Source organism: Dipodomys merriami, unplaced genomic scaffold, assembly GCF_024711535.1.
Source record: "Dipodomys merriami isolate MVZ:Mamm:240054 unplaced genomic scaffold, mDipMer1.0.p SCAF_5, whole genome shotgun sequence".
Lineage (NCBI taxonomy): Eukaryota > Metazoa > Chordata > Mammalia > Rodentia > Heteromyidae > Dipodomys > Dipodomys merriami.
In genome coordinates, this window is record NW_027206068.1 from 51,852,083 (window position 1) to 51,868,047 (window position 15,965).

The following is a 15,965-nucleotide window of genomic DNA, read 5'->3' on the forward strand; positions in this document are numbered from 1 at the left end:
AATTCTTCTTCTCATTCATTTGTTTTAATGAATTGAATCTGTTATATTAGAGAATTAGTCCTCCTGTGTAATTAAGTAGATTTTCCATCAAACTAGTTGAAAAAAAAAAAACAACTTCCATTTCTTTTTATAAGACCCAAAGTCCAGCTGATACACAGCAGAGATTGGTTGGGTTTGAAACATATGGTAGTTAAAGGCGGGGGAGTCTGGTGGGAGGGGGGGAAATCCCTGACTCCTCAACCACAAGCACATCAGCATATCAAAGGTCTCCAAAATGTTTGATTCATCATTGTCCTAGTCCATGAAATTACACAATAGTTATTCAAAGTTAAGATAATTAAGAAAAGGGGAAAGTTTCAATTTATAAGACTCTATCTTTCTTGGATTATTGTACAGTTGCCACCTTATCTGAGTTATACTTACGTAAGCATTTCAGGCTCTGGTTTATATACACACACAACTGCAAGTATGATTTGAATATAAAAAATATATATGAATGAAAGGTCTCATTTCAACTGGGTCTTATTTAGAATGTTATTGCACTTTATGGGTTCTGTTTGAAATGGCACATCTTCTGTTTTACCTATATTAATGTGCCTTCCCTTCCCACCTTGATTCTTTTCAAGGCTTTATTTTTTACCCTGTTTATTTTATTAAAGCAGGGCTGTCTGTTGACCATAACAGTGAACTTTACATTTCTAGTTCTATATGTATAGCAGAAATATGCCATGGGGTAAATCACTTAGCCTTTCTTTGTTCTTATTTTTTTTTCCACTTGACCAAGTAAGACTCTATTTTCTTTCTTTTCCCCAAAGAATCCACTAAATAATGTATAAGATTTGAAGGTGATGTTTCTTCGGGGAACTAAGGCAGAGTGTTTCCTTTGAGCGGGGAAAATGGTCCATTGTTGAAGCATAGGATGAGATTGTGATTCTAATTTATTCTCTTTGAACCTAAATGGCCAATGCCCCTCACTGTGAGATGTAGTTCCTAGGATACTTCCTTTAACCAAACCTTTCCTCCACAAAGCTGGCACCTTTTAGACTACAGAAAAAGGAGCCCACCCAACCCCCTTCTATAATTTGAGAGAAAGCAGAGATCTGAGAAAGCACCTGCTCTTAGCTAACCTTCCAACAGCTGGGTTCCAAGTGTTGCATGGAGACCTGCCCCTGCCTACTGCCCTGTAGAGCCAGCTTGATCCTGAACTTATTCAATCTTGATAACTGATTATAATTTGGATATACCTGAGGCTTTCTTTGTTTATGCTTGCTTTTCTTGATAGATGGAGTGTCACAATGTTTCCCAAGCTGGCCCCAAACTCCGTGACTCAGATGTTCTTCTGCTGCAACCTCTGTAGTAGTCCATTATCCCTGACTTCACCTCATTTTTTCAAGAGAAAATATTGTGTCTTCCTGACTGAATATTAGTCTGTGTTTTCTTTGAGTCAACAAATATTGACTCTCTCTTTTGTGCCCGGCATTGTGTCTAAGGATACCATGAAAAATAAGACTGAAAATATATACATATATGTATGTATATTCATACCTTCACACATGTGTGTGCATATGCATACATAGACACATGTGTATATACATTTTTGTGTATGTATATATAGGTTTGTGCATGTGCATAGAGGCAGTACATTCCAACAGAAGAAGTTAGTGTTGAGGGTCACACTAACAAGGCAGTAATTCCTTTGTAAAACTGTAGCATTTTATGCTTCAGACTTGATTCGGGAGCATATAATTTGTTTAATAACTAAATCTAAGTTTCACTTACACCTTTAACAAAGATACAAATAGAATCAAGGTTGAGGAGGGAAGAGCACAAGGAGAAATTAAAATGGAGCATCATTAAAGTCACCCCAAGGAAATAATGATTTTCCCAAGATCACTTGCTTTCACTTCTAATTGTTGAAAGAATGTGAATGAAAAAACAGGCTTTTGACCTCTGAATTTTCCTCAGTTGGCATTCGTGGCTGTCATGAACACTGCATAACAGAAAAAAAGAGGGACTTTTGACTGGGTAGAAAAGGAAGGAAGGGAAAGAGAAACCAACCTTTGCTGATCATCCGGTAATACTGTAGTATCCGTTGTCACAAATGGAAGCACTTACGTTGTGATGTTGATTGTAATAGGTACAGCTGGGATTCAAACTCAGTTATATTACAAATTATCTCTACCAAGTTCCCTGAGATCCTCTGAAAAGGTAGCCTGGCTGAAACTTCAAAATATATCTTCTGTCCTGTCTATGTTAAGGGTATCTGTTTTGTGGTTTTTTTCATTCATGGGTGCTGGTGGAGAGCCTCCAGTGGGGTCAGCATTGAGAAGTTGGGAACTCAGGGAATGTGTCTCCTTACAGATGGAAAAAAATGGTAGGATCATGCTTCCATTTGATTGTGAAAGGCGGAATGTGTTCCATAATGAAATGTCACTTTCATTTAGATCTTTTAGCAGAAACACAACTACAGTCAAGTGGGAGAGAGGATGACACACAAAGGAAAGAGAAATGTCACTCATTATGCCACATACTGAATAGCCAAGATTTCTTGTTTTTAATCAAATACATATTTTTAATTTCTCTGGTTTTTTTTGAAGATTATTATCTTTACATACTTTAACGAAGTTGCCATTTAACAAAGCAGTTTATGAATACAATATATCTTGATCGACGTCACCCCTTTCAACATTCTCACCCATCCTCCCCTACCAGCCCCTTCCCTCCCTCTTCTTAATTTTGTAGGATATGCATTGGATTCTTGACTGCATTCTCTTCTCCCTTCTCCTTTTCATGTGATTCATTTACTCTGTTCCCCTTGATCTTATCCTACTACGTCCAAGACCCCATTTCTGATGTCTCATTTTTGAAATGTGGACTCTTTCAAAGGTTTTGTTTATTGTTATAGGCATTTATAAAATAGTTGTGTCCAAAATGACCTTTTTCTCTTCTTCTCTGAACCACTGAATCAGCATGTTCTTAATTCTTGCCCTTACACAATCTCTGGACATTGGCTAAAGCCACAAGGCTGTCATGGAGCCACTGCCTCTCTGCAGTGAGTGCGACCAGGAGGTGGGACCTGATGCTGGCAAGGCGTGTATATGGTGCCTCTTCCCTTTCTTATGGCATGCTTTGTTGGAGCCTGCACAGCAGGGTGGGTAAAGGATAGAATTGCAAGCAGATATTGTATTTTCTCTTGTTTTGTGAAGCCAAGAGCCTTGATATTTTTTAAGAATTCAATGTAAATGACAACTGACATGAGAAAGAGATCTTCAGGGTGCCATAAACATCTTTACAATCATGGGGATGGGAAAACGTGCATGTATACATTTTCTCTTAAAAATTCTATGGAGTCAGTATTATCTACCATCTCCCCAAAAGGCAGAGACACAGTCAGAAGACAAAAGTCTAAATTGGTACACAAAATTCTGTATGCATGCCAAATAGAAGAGAGAGAAAATGAACTGTTGACTTAACCAACCCTTAGATTTCAATGGCTGAGCTCTTTCAAGATTATACACTTCTATATTTCATTAAAAATTGTTTCCTGAAGTGTGTACTGACTTCAATTTTGAATAAAACATATATTAAAATAAAATTGAATAATACCTAAAATTCAGATTTACATCAACTTTGAAAACTGAAGGTTTATTTAAATTATATAAACATATTTCAGTTTCAGTACCTGGTTATACATGGAGAATCTGGACTTAAGAACAAAAAATCTGCATAGATTTTTCAACATTTTTAGGATGCTTTCAGAGAAGCCATCATTTATAAAAAAAAAAAAAAAAAAAAAAGGTACTAAAATCCTGTCATACTGTCATTTAAATGTAAAGTCAGTGCTTCCCAGAAGAGATTTTGATGCTATAAAATTGCTGTATTTTTTTCCCTTTTGGTCTTTTGATTGTTTGCTCTGTGTGTGTGTGTGTGTGTGTGTGTGTGTGTGTGTGTGTGTGTGTGTGTGTGTGTGTGTGTGTGTGTGTGTGTGTGTGTGTGTGTGTGTGTGTGTGTGTGTGTGTGTGTGTGTGTGTGGTGTTTTCTTTTTTCATTTTCTTGGAAGTCTAGATCTACCAAGAAAGATGCTGGTTTCTTCAATATCTTTGACTCTTCGCTTGTACAATGAAGAGTCATCTTTGTGTGAAAGAAAAAGGTCTGGTTGAACTAGGGTGAGCCCTTCATTTTAAGAAGAGTTAAAGTCTGGGGTGTTTTTAATGTTTTAATCTCTGCTTAAAAGGTTTCTGTTATGAGAGGAAAATTGATAACATTTTTACCTCAGCAAACTGCCAGCAAACTGGCTCTGCTCTAATCCCACATTTATAGTGATTTATATTCTCCGTGGCAATGTGCTGTAACCTCAGAGTGATACCACAGTGGTGCAGATTGACTGCATTCCAAATGCTGGAATCACATACATAATGTTTTTACTTTTAAATAATATTCAGACACCAGAATAAATACCATATGTTCACTGATGCTGGTTACAATGGGACCTTGTCATTTCTTGTGAGGGAGAACATTCTTTGTTTCTGATGCCTGTTTGAAATAAGTATGCTAAAGATAAATATGTACATTGACAGCATTCTGAAAAGACTTTGGTAATTATGCAGCTGAGGATGTAGCTAGGATTCCTTAAAATGCAGCGTTTGAAATGAAGAATGTTGCTGTATGTTGCTACCTTCCCTCATTGACAGCCAGGGCAGGGATTGTTTTCTGGCATTTCTGGAGTTAGGGTATCTCTTTATATTCTGTATCTACAGTGTGTTTTGGGTAAGAGGACATCTGTTGAAGAAAAATTACCTTTGTGAGCACTGCTCATAGGAATAGTGAGACTTACATGCTGTTGACATTGTAACAGGGAGAATAACACACTCGATAATGGGGAAGGATGGATTGATTGGAAAGCCATAATTCAGTGTGGGGCCTAATGTCAGCTGATGCCACAAAGGCATTATTTAGGTGGCCTGACATCATCAAAATACAGATAATCAATCTCTCCATTTTTTCCCACGTGATGCTGAAGATTTAAAAGTTTCATAAAGTTTAAAGATACTTCTCAAGTCGTATGCTTTTCAGTTTTCATTTTTTAATCTGTCCTGGTTGGAATCTGAATCTACTTAGACATATTTTTTTAAATAGACATGCTGGAATACCTATCATATTTGTACATCTCTTAACAGGCTCCAACAAGTCAATCCACATTTGCTTCTTAAGGAAGCATTTCCACCCAGGTTTGTGTTATTACCATTGGCTGAGCTATATTGAATTAGTGCTTTGAACATTTTTATAATGTTTTACGGATGATGAGCCCCTAGGCATTGATATTGATGGCTTTCCTACACATCTGCACCTCTATCCCCACCCAGTTTTGTGAGGTTTGCCCAGAATATATGATGTGAGATTAATGTGTGAGTAATACATCATAATGTACCTCTGACATTTTATCTGGTACAATGACTCAGAGTCTGGGTGAGTCTTGCTTCCCATATAAGAGTGTTTCCCATTTTAAAAGTGCATTTTAAGTTGAGAAATTCTGAAACAAACAAGTCTCTAACATATTGTCTTCTCTTTTCAGCCTTTCGGATGATTCCTTATCCCTTGGAAAAGGGGCATCTATTTTATCCATATCCAATCTGTACAGAAACAGCAGACCGAGAGCTGCTTCCCTGTAAGTCTTAGCCCTCTAGAGTCCTTCTCTTCAGCCAGGGAGAGTGGAGTGACTAAAGGTGGGAATGGGAAGAGGCTAGAATGATAAATGTTTATCATGTTCTTTATCTTTTATTGTTTTTCGCCCAACCCCTGGCCTTGTTTGATAGCAGATATATTAAAGTGAATTATGTGAGTGGGTTGGGTTTCCTGTTCCTCTAAGTCTGTCCACATTCATCAAAGGGAGAGATGCCAAAGGACTGAGATTTAGAAGAGGCATCATGTACAGACGGGTCTGAGCACCGAGAGTGGTAGTATGTGCTGGTACTCACCGGGCTGGGCTGTCATGGAGGTTTCTGCCTCCACAGCAGGTCAGCTGGGTTATTATGCACAGGATGGAGCATAGAGGAAGTGCTAACTTCAGAGGGAGCTGCGCACGAGTCACGGGTGGGAGAGCGATACAAGCAGTGGGTCAGGGCAGTATGCTCTCCCTAATGATGCAATGTTCTTGGCCTGAGGGTTTCCCGTGAGCATCTTGCGGGCTGCATATAGTGAGTTGGCTGACATGTGCAGAGCACACGTGCAGCCTCAGCACTCGGATGGAAAACCCTGCCCTTAAGTGCCTTACAGGCCGCCAGCCGAATGGCCACACCACATGCTGAAAGTTTGTTTTTTTTGGTTTACTGTAATACAACATTGTTTTGACAATTAAAGCTAAATAGTTATTATCAAATCATACTGTGTATAAGATTCATGTCCAGGCTCTTCATGTGGCCTGACTTAAGACATATTTTTCTCCCACAGATGATGAGTTATAAGCTTTGATTTCTCTCTCTGCCCTGTCCCCTTGCCTATTACCGTCTCCCTCTTACCAGTCCTAACAATATCAATACCTCACAGTTAGAACACATATCAATACTTTCCCTCAAGGAGTAGTATAACTTTGGAGTACTGGGTTGCATAGTAAATTTTCAAATGCCTGCGTTTATTGAAACAGTCATCAATCTCCAACATGGGGGCTCTAGCTGAAAAGCTGAATTGCTAGATTTACCTGGCTTATTTACCTCCTTGCTAACCAGCCCCACTGTGAGTTGTGTTCCTTTGGGAACTAATAGAACTTTGTCTGAGTTCTATCATCAAAACCTGGTGCCTCAGGTGACATTACTTTGATTTCAGAAATCCCTATATGGGCCTATAATATACCTTCTGACTCTTCCTTCAGGAGGAGCTAAAATGTTACCATTTTCAAAGTTTCAGTTTTCTGGCAAGAGAGTTTTCCTGGAAAGTATAGTGTTTAATGTGTTCATTAAATCCAATTAAATTTTCAGAGGAATAGATTGGCTATTAGAACAAGGTAGAATTCTTTTAAACTTTATGCAGATAATCTCCACAAGGCTGACATAGAAAATTATGGCTTATGTTTATTTATTTGAATGCCATGATCCAAGTCTGATCACCACCAGAAGCTTCTTTGGGGTTAAGTGTTGAGGGTGAAGACTTCTGTAAATGCTGCCCATATCTTACAGATACACAGTATAATCATTGTCATATTGAGCCCTGAGTGTCATTCCACCTTGGAACCCTAAAAGGTTGATTTAACCAAGATGTAACTTGTCTGGGCTTTATACCTCCCTCATGTCCTCTACCTTCAATTTTCAGCGGTGTAGATTAGAGTTTTGAGTAATAAGAGATGTATAGTCAAGCAAGGGCCTTGAGACCATGTACTTCTGAGGAGAATGGACCATGGATCATTATGGTTTGAGTGCCACGATTGAGTGCCACCTGCAGTTTCTCAGCTCTCCATCTGCCAGGCTCCTGAGCAGTTCCTCATCTGTGTAGTCAGAGACTCCCCTCCTCCCTTCCTGACCGCAGCTGTCCTCTCCCCAAACACTTACATGATCAGCAGAAGGGAGGTGCCAATTCTTTTGGCTTTTCTACCACTGCTTTTGTTTTCCCCAAACCCAATGTTTGAAGTTCAACTGTTATGGAAAGTGCTCTCTTTGTTATTTCTTTCTGATGGTGATGATTGTTATATTTATCACCAGCAGTTTTCTGCAGATAACTCTTATCAATCTGACCCTCATCCCTAGCAGCTTGAGAGGCCAGCATGCTGTCAGAGTAGGCTCCTCCGCTGGCATATTCAGGATGTGCCAGGAAAAAGTCTAAGATAAACGAATATCACCTCATTCTAGTACTTTTTAAATACAGGAAAGTGAAAATGTAGATGGGACTTTTTTTTCAGTATACTTGATTTTTGGATTTTCCAGGTTTTATTCAATGAACATATAATTTGAAGGAAGTTTTGCTTTTTTTGAGAAAGGAATAACATAGATTAGATATAAATGGTGCTTTACAGAAATGTGAGACATCCCTCATTGTGCTGGAGCAGCAGGCTGGACCTGGACTTGGGAGAAGCAGATAGGCAGCCGTAGGTTGGGAGAAATACTGGCTGTGTTTTGTTCTGTCTATTTCACTGCCAACAGCATTTATCCAAAGCTCTAAGGAGTCAGTCCCATCAAATAGAAATCCCTCCAGGATGCTTTTCATGCCAAGTCTAACATTTCTCTCTTGGTCTTCTCCACAGCTTTCCATGAAGTCTCAGTTTACCCAAAGAAGGAGCTCCCTTTCTTTATCCTCTTTACTGCTGGATTGTGTTCTTTCACAGCCATGCTGGCCCTCCTGACACATCAGTTCCCAGAACTTATGGGGGTCTTCGCAAAAGCCGTGAGTATTTGCCAAGAGGGAAGACTTGGGAAACGGATAGGGAAAACCAGGGGAAGCAGCGTGTGAGAAATGTGGGTGTTGTTGCACTGAAATGGTTGCAAGCCTCCAGAGATCACTGGCTCACTGTTTAATTTTCCTTATCAATGGAATCAAAGGGTTAAGAGCCAAATGAAAAAGCACAGGTTGTTAATGCATGCCTTGCTTTATTCCCCAAAACAAATTCTCAGCAGTTTCCAAAATATGCATGAAGTCCAAAAGGATGAAATAATGGAAGGAATCATAGCAAATGAGACAATGGTGGGAAAAGGATTCAATTTCGTACATATCAAATGACATTATTTCCAATCTTTGGATATTTTGTCTTTCCTTCATAAAGGGTGAGATTTATATCTCTAAGGATTATTTAAATAGTTTTAAAAAATAGTTACAGACCCTTGACCTGTTTGAGGAATGAGCTGTGAGAAGGTATGAAAATTTGTCATATTAAGAAGTGTATGATATGGCATTTTGAAATAGGAAAATCTGTGAATTGGCTTTGAGGAGGAGGTGGAGTGGGCTGTGATCGAGCCATCCAGGCTAACAGCCAAAGATCATTTCTACCTGTTCATTCAGTAAGGGAGGGTGTCCAAATTTTGCCACCACTGGGTGTCAAACAGAAGCAAGAAGGAAAAAAGCATCAGTTGTTTCCCTATGCTCCATTCAGATTTCAAGGTGAGTGGACTCAGCAAGGAATCAGTTCTAACTTAGCTGGGTCGATTTAATGCCTTTCCAGATGATTGACATTTTCTGCTCGGCAGAATTCAGGGACTGGAATTGCGAGAGCATTTTCATGCGTGTTGAAGATGAACTGGAAATCCCACCGGCACCCCAGTCTCAACATTTTCACAACTGAACTCATCACCCTTCTTCTCCTGCCACCCATACCATGCCTCCTCTTGTGCTCCTGACCTCTGTGGTGGGCCTGCGTTCCCCCAGTTAGGCCACAAACTGGGCAGTTCACAGTTCGTTCCTTGTCTCAATCTCTGCTTGGCCTTCACACTCTGTGGTTCTAAGCATTTATCACCCAGGCACTTGGTAAGTCTAATTCACCTTCCTTCTCTTCTCACAGCATCTTTAGGTTATCTTCTTGTTATTTCAGGCTTGGGGTCATGTAATTATCTTAGCTAGTCTCCTTGCTTCCAGTCTTATCCTCTACCAGGCCTTCTTTCATATTGACACAAGAGTGGTCTATCTAAGCTGACAATGCAAGCATGTTACTTCCCTGTTTAAGTTTCTTCAGCAACTCTCCATCTACTTCAGAATAAAGTTCCACCATAGTGTTCAGGACTTCTTGTTATCCAGCATTTGCTTACTTCCTAAGCTCCGTTTTCCCAACCCTTGCACAGACCCTGCTCTTCAGCCATAATGAAGTACTCATCATGCCCAGATGCAGGCTCTTCCTGCCCCCTGTGCCTTCGCAAGTCCTATTTGCTGTGTGTAGATGGCCCTTCACCATCGCCACCCTACTTGTTCACTGTACAAATAGTTCTTCATTTTTTCATATTTAGCCTTTCTTAAGTCTCACCTAAGCTGAGTGAGATGTCTCCTCTCCATGATCCCACAGAGTTCCATGAATGTCTGCATGATCATATTCACTGTTCTATATGATTGTTGGATCCCCTCCCCTTTGGATGTGTGCCCTTTGAGAGCAGGACTGTGCTTTCCTCATCTTTGTATCCCCAAAGTTTTGCACAGTGTCTTGCACATAGTAGGTTTTCAATAAATGATTATTAAATGACTAGACAGTGATGGTCTCTAAAGAATCAGCATAAGGGCTGGGAAGGTGGCTCAGTGGTAGAGCGCTTGCCTTGCAATGCATGAGGCCCTGGGTTCAATTCCTCAGCACCACATAAGCAAAAAAAAAAAAAAATCAGCATAAAAATTAGATACCATTTAGCATTTCTTCCATTCTTTTATACTTAACTGTCATAGATTCTTAGGGTTGAAAGGAACTTTTTAAAAAATGCCTTCAGTAGTAACTAAAGAGAGGTCATCTAGACTCATCTCAATTAAGATTATACTATGGTTCAAGTCTGCCTCCCTTTCACTTCCACTTCTTATTCCTTTGCTGCCCTGAAAGCACACTAGGCAGGTCTCCATTCTCTTGCAGATCACCTGGACAACTTTTCAGAGCCACACTGAAGCTCCTGTTCCCTTCCTTATATCGCAGGGAAAACATCTTACATTTCCTTAATTCTTTCTACATGATATGTTTTCTAAATCCATTATCAACCAGGTTGCCACTATGAGTGTTGGTTAGGTTTATGGACATGCAATTCCTTGTTCGCTTCTTCACAGCTGCCCTATAAACAAAAGTGGTTGCCAAAACCCTGAGATTAGAATGAAACTTTGTAAAATATAAAGTCAGAATACACTTGTAACATTAGACAATTACTATTCCTCCTTTCATATTTCACCCTTAAAGTTTTCTAAATATATTTATAGAGTATCTCGTTGATCTTTAAACTGGGTAACAGTAGTTGCTGTTAGGACTTTTGATTAGTATGGAGATTCTCAACCTCTAGAAGACTCCACCTGGATGTACCATCACAATTTAGAATCTTGATGGTAACACCAAAGATTTTTTTTTCAAAGACCCCATCAGCCTGTGAAGATGGAGATTGAGGACCATATTTCCATACAAGGACCAAACCATATTTCCATTCAAGGCAAATGCTTAAGCAGCCATTTGAAGCTACACGGTGGACTGTCAGAGCTATTCAAAGCAGAGCTGTCCAGGATGTGGCTTCAACCTCAAATTCTTCCTGTGTGGTAGAATCATCACAGATCGTTAAAAATTACTGATGCCCACCTTACCTTACCCCTTCCCCCATTCCTAATTGACTGGGCACAGCTTTGGCACAGCTTGGATATTGTCTAATGTGCTCCAGTGACTCAGATATGCAGCCCCTAGCTGATAATTCACAATAGCAAATGTGAACTAACTACTTTGTGGCTACTTTAAACAGAAAGGGGGTTTGTAGATAAAGGGAAGGTAAATAGGATATGACTTAGAAGCAACCTAGAAAGGTTATATAGCTGCCCCTTCAGAATATATGCAAGAGGCCACTCTTCTTTGAGGTTCCAAACCTTTGGTTTTTGAGTCTAGGATCAAATGATTGAACAAAATAGAAATCAGCCTTTAGGGTCCTCATATTTTGTTCTCCATAAGGTGTGATAGTTTCATCAGCTACCCATAATTTTCAAATGTAGTTTTGATAAATTTGCTTTTAAACCTCTGTGTGGAGAATCCCATCCATCTTGTCCTTCATTTAGGTCTAGCAGTTTCTAAACCGTCTGGAAAGGCTTAGTGGAAAAAGAAGATGGATGACCTGAATGAGACAAGCCCCATGTCCCCCCCGCCCCTGAGTCTTGTCCACATCTTCACCCTTGTCACTCCGTGAGACCCCTCCCAAAGCCCCCCACACCCCCAAGGGTTATCACAGCTGCCCTAGCAGCTGCTTGAAACCATTTGCAGCTTGTGAAAGTGACTTTCTCAGCCCTCTCCTGAGATAATGCCCCTGGTATAAAGACTTTTAATAGATGCAGAGAGATTGTGTCGCCCCGCACCCCCAGACTGCACAGCGTGGGAACTCCAGTGTGTTTACACACTGATTGCAGCCAGTAAGGAAGCCACATCCAAGTGTGGGACACTGGAAAAGAGGGAGACAAGAGGTTTCAACTGCCTTGCCCCCTAATCTAATCTACCTCAATGACTTAGGACTAACTCTTCCTAAAATGTTTGGTTCCCAAGATAAGGTTGCTCATATAAATAAGTCATCATTGCAGGCCCAGCTCCTCACAGAATGTGCGAAGGTCAGCATTCTGACCTCTTGTGCTCTCCAGGGCCTGTCTTTCCTCCTCTGAGGCTGAGCCCCCTGACCTCTGACTCGTCTTCACTTGCAGGCCCTGACCTCTTTGAAGTCTGATATTGATTATAGTGAGATGTCAATTGTCGGCTTGCAGCAGGGCACCTGGAACCTATTCAGATAGTGGAGGCGTTTCTACTGTTAACGGAGCATGTTGGGAGCCATGACCTTCATCTAAGTCGTGGTGTCTCAGGAAAATGGAGGATTGGGCGATTGAACTGTCACTCTCTCTGTTTTATTAGTCCAGTTGCCTTTTCTTACCACAGGCCACTGATTGAATTATTGGACATTTTGGTTAAAAACTAGCCACCTATCTCTGCCCTCTGGACTGAAATTTTGAACATGAAAGGGCTTCAGGATTCCAGATGCTTCTGTTTCCACACTGCTTCTTCTGTGGGTGTGCTGTGGCAAGGTGATGGTGAGAGGTGGGCTGAGGAGGAAGGTGGCTCTAGTCCTAATGGGAGCATATTTCAACTGGGGTCCTGTAGATGAGTTAATTAGGCATCTGGGGAAAAGCACAGCTGTACTGTAGGGTGCCTTTCTGAGTGGTTCCAAAGGTAGATTGTTCTAGATGGAAGGCAGAAAAGTAGATTGCTATATACATCAGGGACATTGGAGTATCATTCCCTCATAGAACCTTGAGAAGAAGCACTGTAACCCAGGAAAGAAGTGCATGATGGGAAAGAGGAGTCAGTCATAGACACCGAACAAGGTGACATTCTCATCTTCATTTTCAGATGCTTTATTTTTGTGCTTTTTATCCAAGTCAGGTCAGTGCCAAAAACAAAGCAAGCAAGCAAGACATCTTTATTTTAACCTATTTAGTGAAGTTGTCTCAACGCTGCATTTCAGACTAAGATGCTGAGATGCTTCTGCATTTTAGAGGATGGAATCACTAGGGTTTAGGCTTTGAGGGAGGCTTTTATTTTGTCCTGGCTCAAGCTAATATTCAGCCATTCTTGCCCTATGTCCTCCCAACTTGAGCTGTTCTAAATTGGGCTTATGATAACCACCAGCAATATCACCTTGTTTATGGAGCTCCATCTTCCAACACCTGTTAGTATCTCTGTTTCTCCAGACTTCATTAGCACTTAGCTTCTTTTTGTAGAGATGCATAAAACAGCAAAAACTGAAATTTATGGGGCCTTGATGCTCTCTGATTGTATATGCTGTGTACACATATATTCTTATGCATATGCTACTATTCATATATAATATTATGATAAGTTATTGGTTTGATGAAGTCGGTAAACTTGCTGATGTCTCATCACCAAGAATCTTTCAGAAGCAACTGGGAAGTTTACTCATCCCTGGGCCCGGTGTTTTCCACAGTACCTTTATGACAGTACACTGCCCAGTTTTAATCTACAGAATAGACAGTCCAGCCTTAGAGCGTCCAAAATTGTCCTGTGTATTCAATAAAGGGTAATTTTAGACTATGAGAAACTGCCTTAAATCTAACTCTTTATTCTTCTAGTCACACATGCTCTATTCTAGTTATTTTTTAACTCTGTGTTGAACTATTCCAGTGAAACAACTGTTCTATTTTCTGGTTATACTTGATACTTGCTCACTTATGACTGGAAGGCTCTCTTTGCCCAGATTTCTGTCCTTCCATCTGTACCCTACCTCTGTCTCTTTTGGCATTCTAACCATCCATTAGAATCTATTCCATTGCTTCACTTGACAAAGCTTTTCATGATCTGTCTTTTCTGAACCCCCCTGATGATTCCTTTGGCTTCTGTCCTGATCATTATTTCTATCTGCTTGGCCATTGCTTTTCCTTTTCCCCATTAAGATGGGGATCTTAATGGCCTTGCCCATTCTAACACTGAATTTGGAGCCTCCTACAAAGGAGTTTTGTCTAGACTTCTTTACATCTCATTACTTAAGTGTCTTAATGAGCAAATATGTGAATGTAAAAAAGGGACTTGAGAAATTATTTTGAGTCTTCCTTACATAAATACACTTGATCTGGTTATAAGGTCTTACTACTAGTCCTTAACACACACAAGAAAGAAGTATTCAGAGGTCAGTGAATTTGGGATACTTGCTTACCTCTTCTTGAAGACCCACAACCCATAAGGAGCCTGTTCTAACTTCCCTGACTGCACTCTCTACTGAATATGTTTGTCTTTAGAATAAAATCTGTGTATATGTGCTCACCCTCTACCCTACTGCTATGGGAATTCTTGGTGGTATAGACAGTGCTTAGCCTATGGAGCAGGGACTAAGAGAATGCACTGCACAGTAAAAGAAGCCTTGATTCTGGACAGACAGAGGGCAAGAAATCCATCCAAATACTCATCTCCCTGCTTGGAACAGGGGGCCTCTTCTGATAGAAGAGGCTTGGTGGCTTCTGGATGGTTCTGCCAGAACATACTCAGAATGGCTTTGAGATCACAATTAGTGAGTCTCAGGCCAAGCACTCATTTTTTAAAAAGGCACATCTAAAGAGCATCATGCTCCATATGAAAAGCAGAAATGAATTTCAGTACCAAATGAAAGAGTTCCCACAGGTTCCTGCAGCCTCCACTTCCACAAGGGCAAGTCTTTGCCAGAACAACTAGTTCACTGCTTTCTCCCAGACTCCCACGACACATGCCAAGTAGCAGGTCCCTTAGAAATGAGGTCAGGCTGTGCAGGGGATTGGAAGATAACAGGCTCTCAGAGAAATCCATATGTAACAAATGACCTTTTAAAAAACACAACTGCCTTTTCCATTTTAAGTCAGTGCTTTGCCCAGTTAGGTGGGCAAATAGTCTGAGTTATCACTACTCTCTATCTCTCCTGCCCACTGCCCATCCTCATTCTCCTCATGTGCACAGCAGCCAGATTATCCTAAAGATCACTAGGAACCTCAGAACTGCGGCAGCTGTCAGGGGCGAGGGAGGCTTCAGCAGACACATCCCTTTTATCTATCAGGGCCGAGGCAGGCTGGAATGCAGCTTTGACTGTCTCGGGACACTTCCTGTAAACATGAAGATGACTGTAGCCTTGTGATATTTCCATAATGACGAAACATCTTACAATGGCGAGAATTCACTAGAAGGATTCAGTTTCGTGTCTCTGGAACCAGGTCTGGCCTGACTTCTGCATCTTTTTGGTTTCTCTGCAGTTCCTCAGCACTCTGTTTGCACCCTTGAACTTTGTCATGGAGAAAGTCGAGAGCATCCTGCCCTCCAGTCTGTGGCACCAGCTGACTCGGATCTGAGGGAAGCTGCATCCTTCCCGCTCCCACCGGCTGGCTGCCGCTGTCGCCTCGGTGCCCACCCACCGTGGTCCGTGAGAAAGCATGACTTTGACAAAGGGAAGCCATTCCGAGATTTTTAAATGTTCATGAACTGTTCCATATTAAAAACTGTTTTTGTTGTACAAAATTCATTGATGTTCAGTTCTATTTTATTTTGCCTCCCCCCCAAAAAAAGAAGAAAAAAAAAGTTTAAAAAAATCAAATAAAATTTTGTGTATTGCAGCAACTGTTTGTGTCATATGTCTTTTTTCCCCCAGCCCTTACACATGTTGGTGTTTCCAATAATCCTAGGACTTTACATGATTTCCCTGTGACTAGAGTCTGCTGAATGTTACCGTGTGGTTTTCTTTGCTGACAGAGTTCCTCTCAGCCCCCAGAGCCACCCAGAGTCAATGACTTAAGAAAATGGAATCTCATAGCTGGGGCTATGGCTCAGT

The 15,965-nt window shown here is 40.8% G+C and overlaps 1 protein-coding gene across 4 annotated transcripts in view; it reads left to right on the forward strand.

Moving 5' to 3' along the window:
• Window positions 1-15,750, forward strand: part of St7 (suppression of tumorigenicity 7) — a 207,467-nt gene extending 191,717 nt beyond the window's left edge. For all 4 annotated transcript variants that reach the window (XM_069996620.1, XM_069996621.1, XM_069996622.1 and 1 more), the window contains 3 exons: window positions 5,573-5,665; window positions 8,228-8,367; window positions 15,394-15,750. In XM_069996620.1, the coding sequence (XP_069852721.1) occupies window positions 5,573-5,665; window positions 8,228-8,367; window positions 15,394-15,489 (329 nt within the window). In that variant the 3' untranslated portion in view covers window positions 15,490-15,750. The remainder of the gene's footprint in view (window positions 1-5,572; window positions 5,666-8,227; window positions 8,368-15,393) is intronic.
• The last annotated feature ends 215 nt before the right edge of the window (window positions 15,751-15,965 follow it).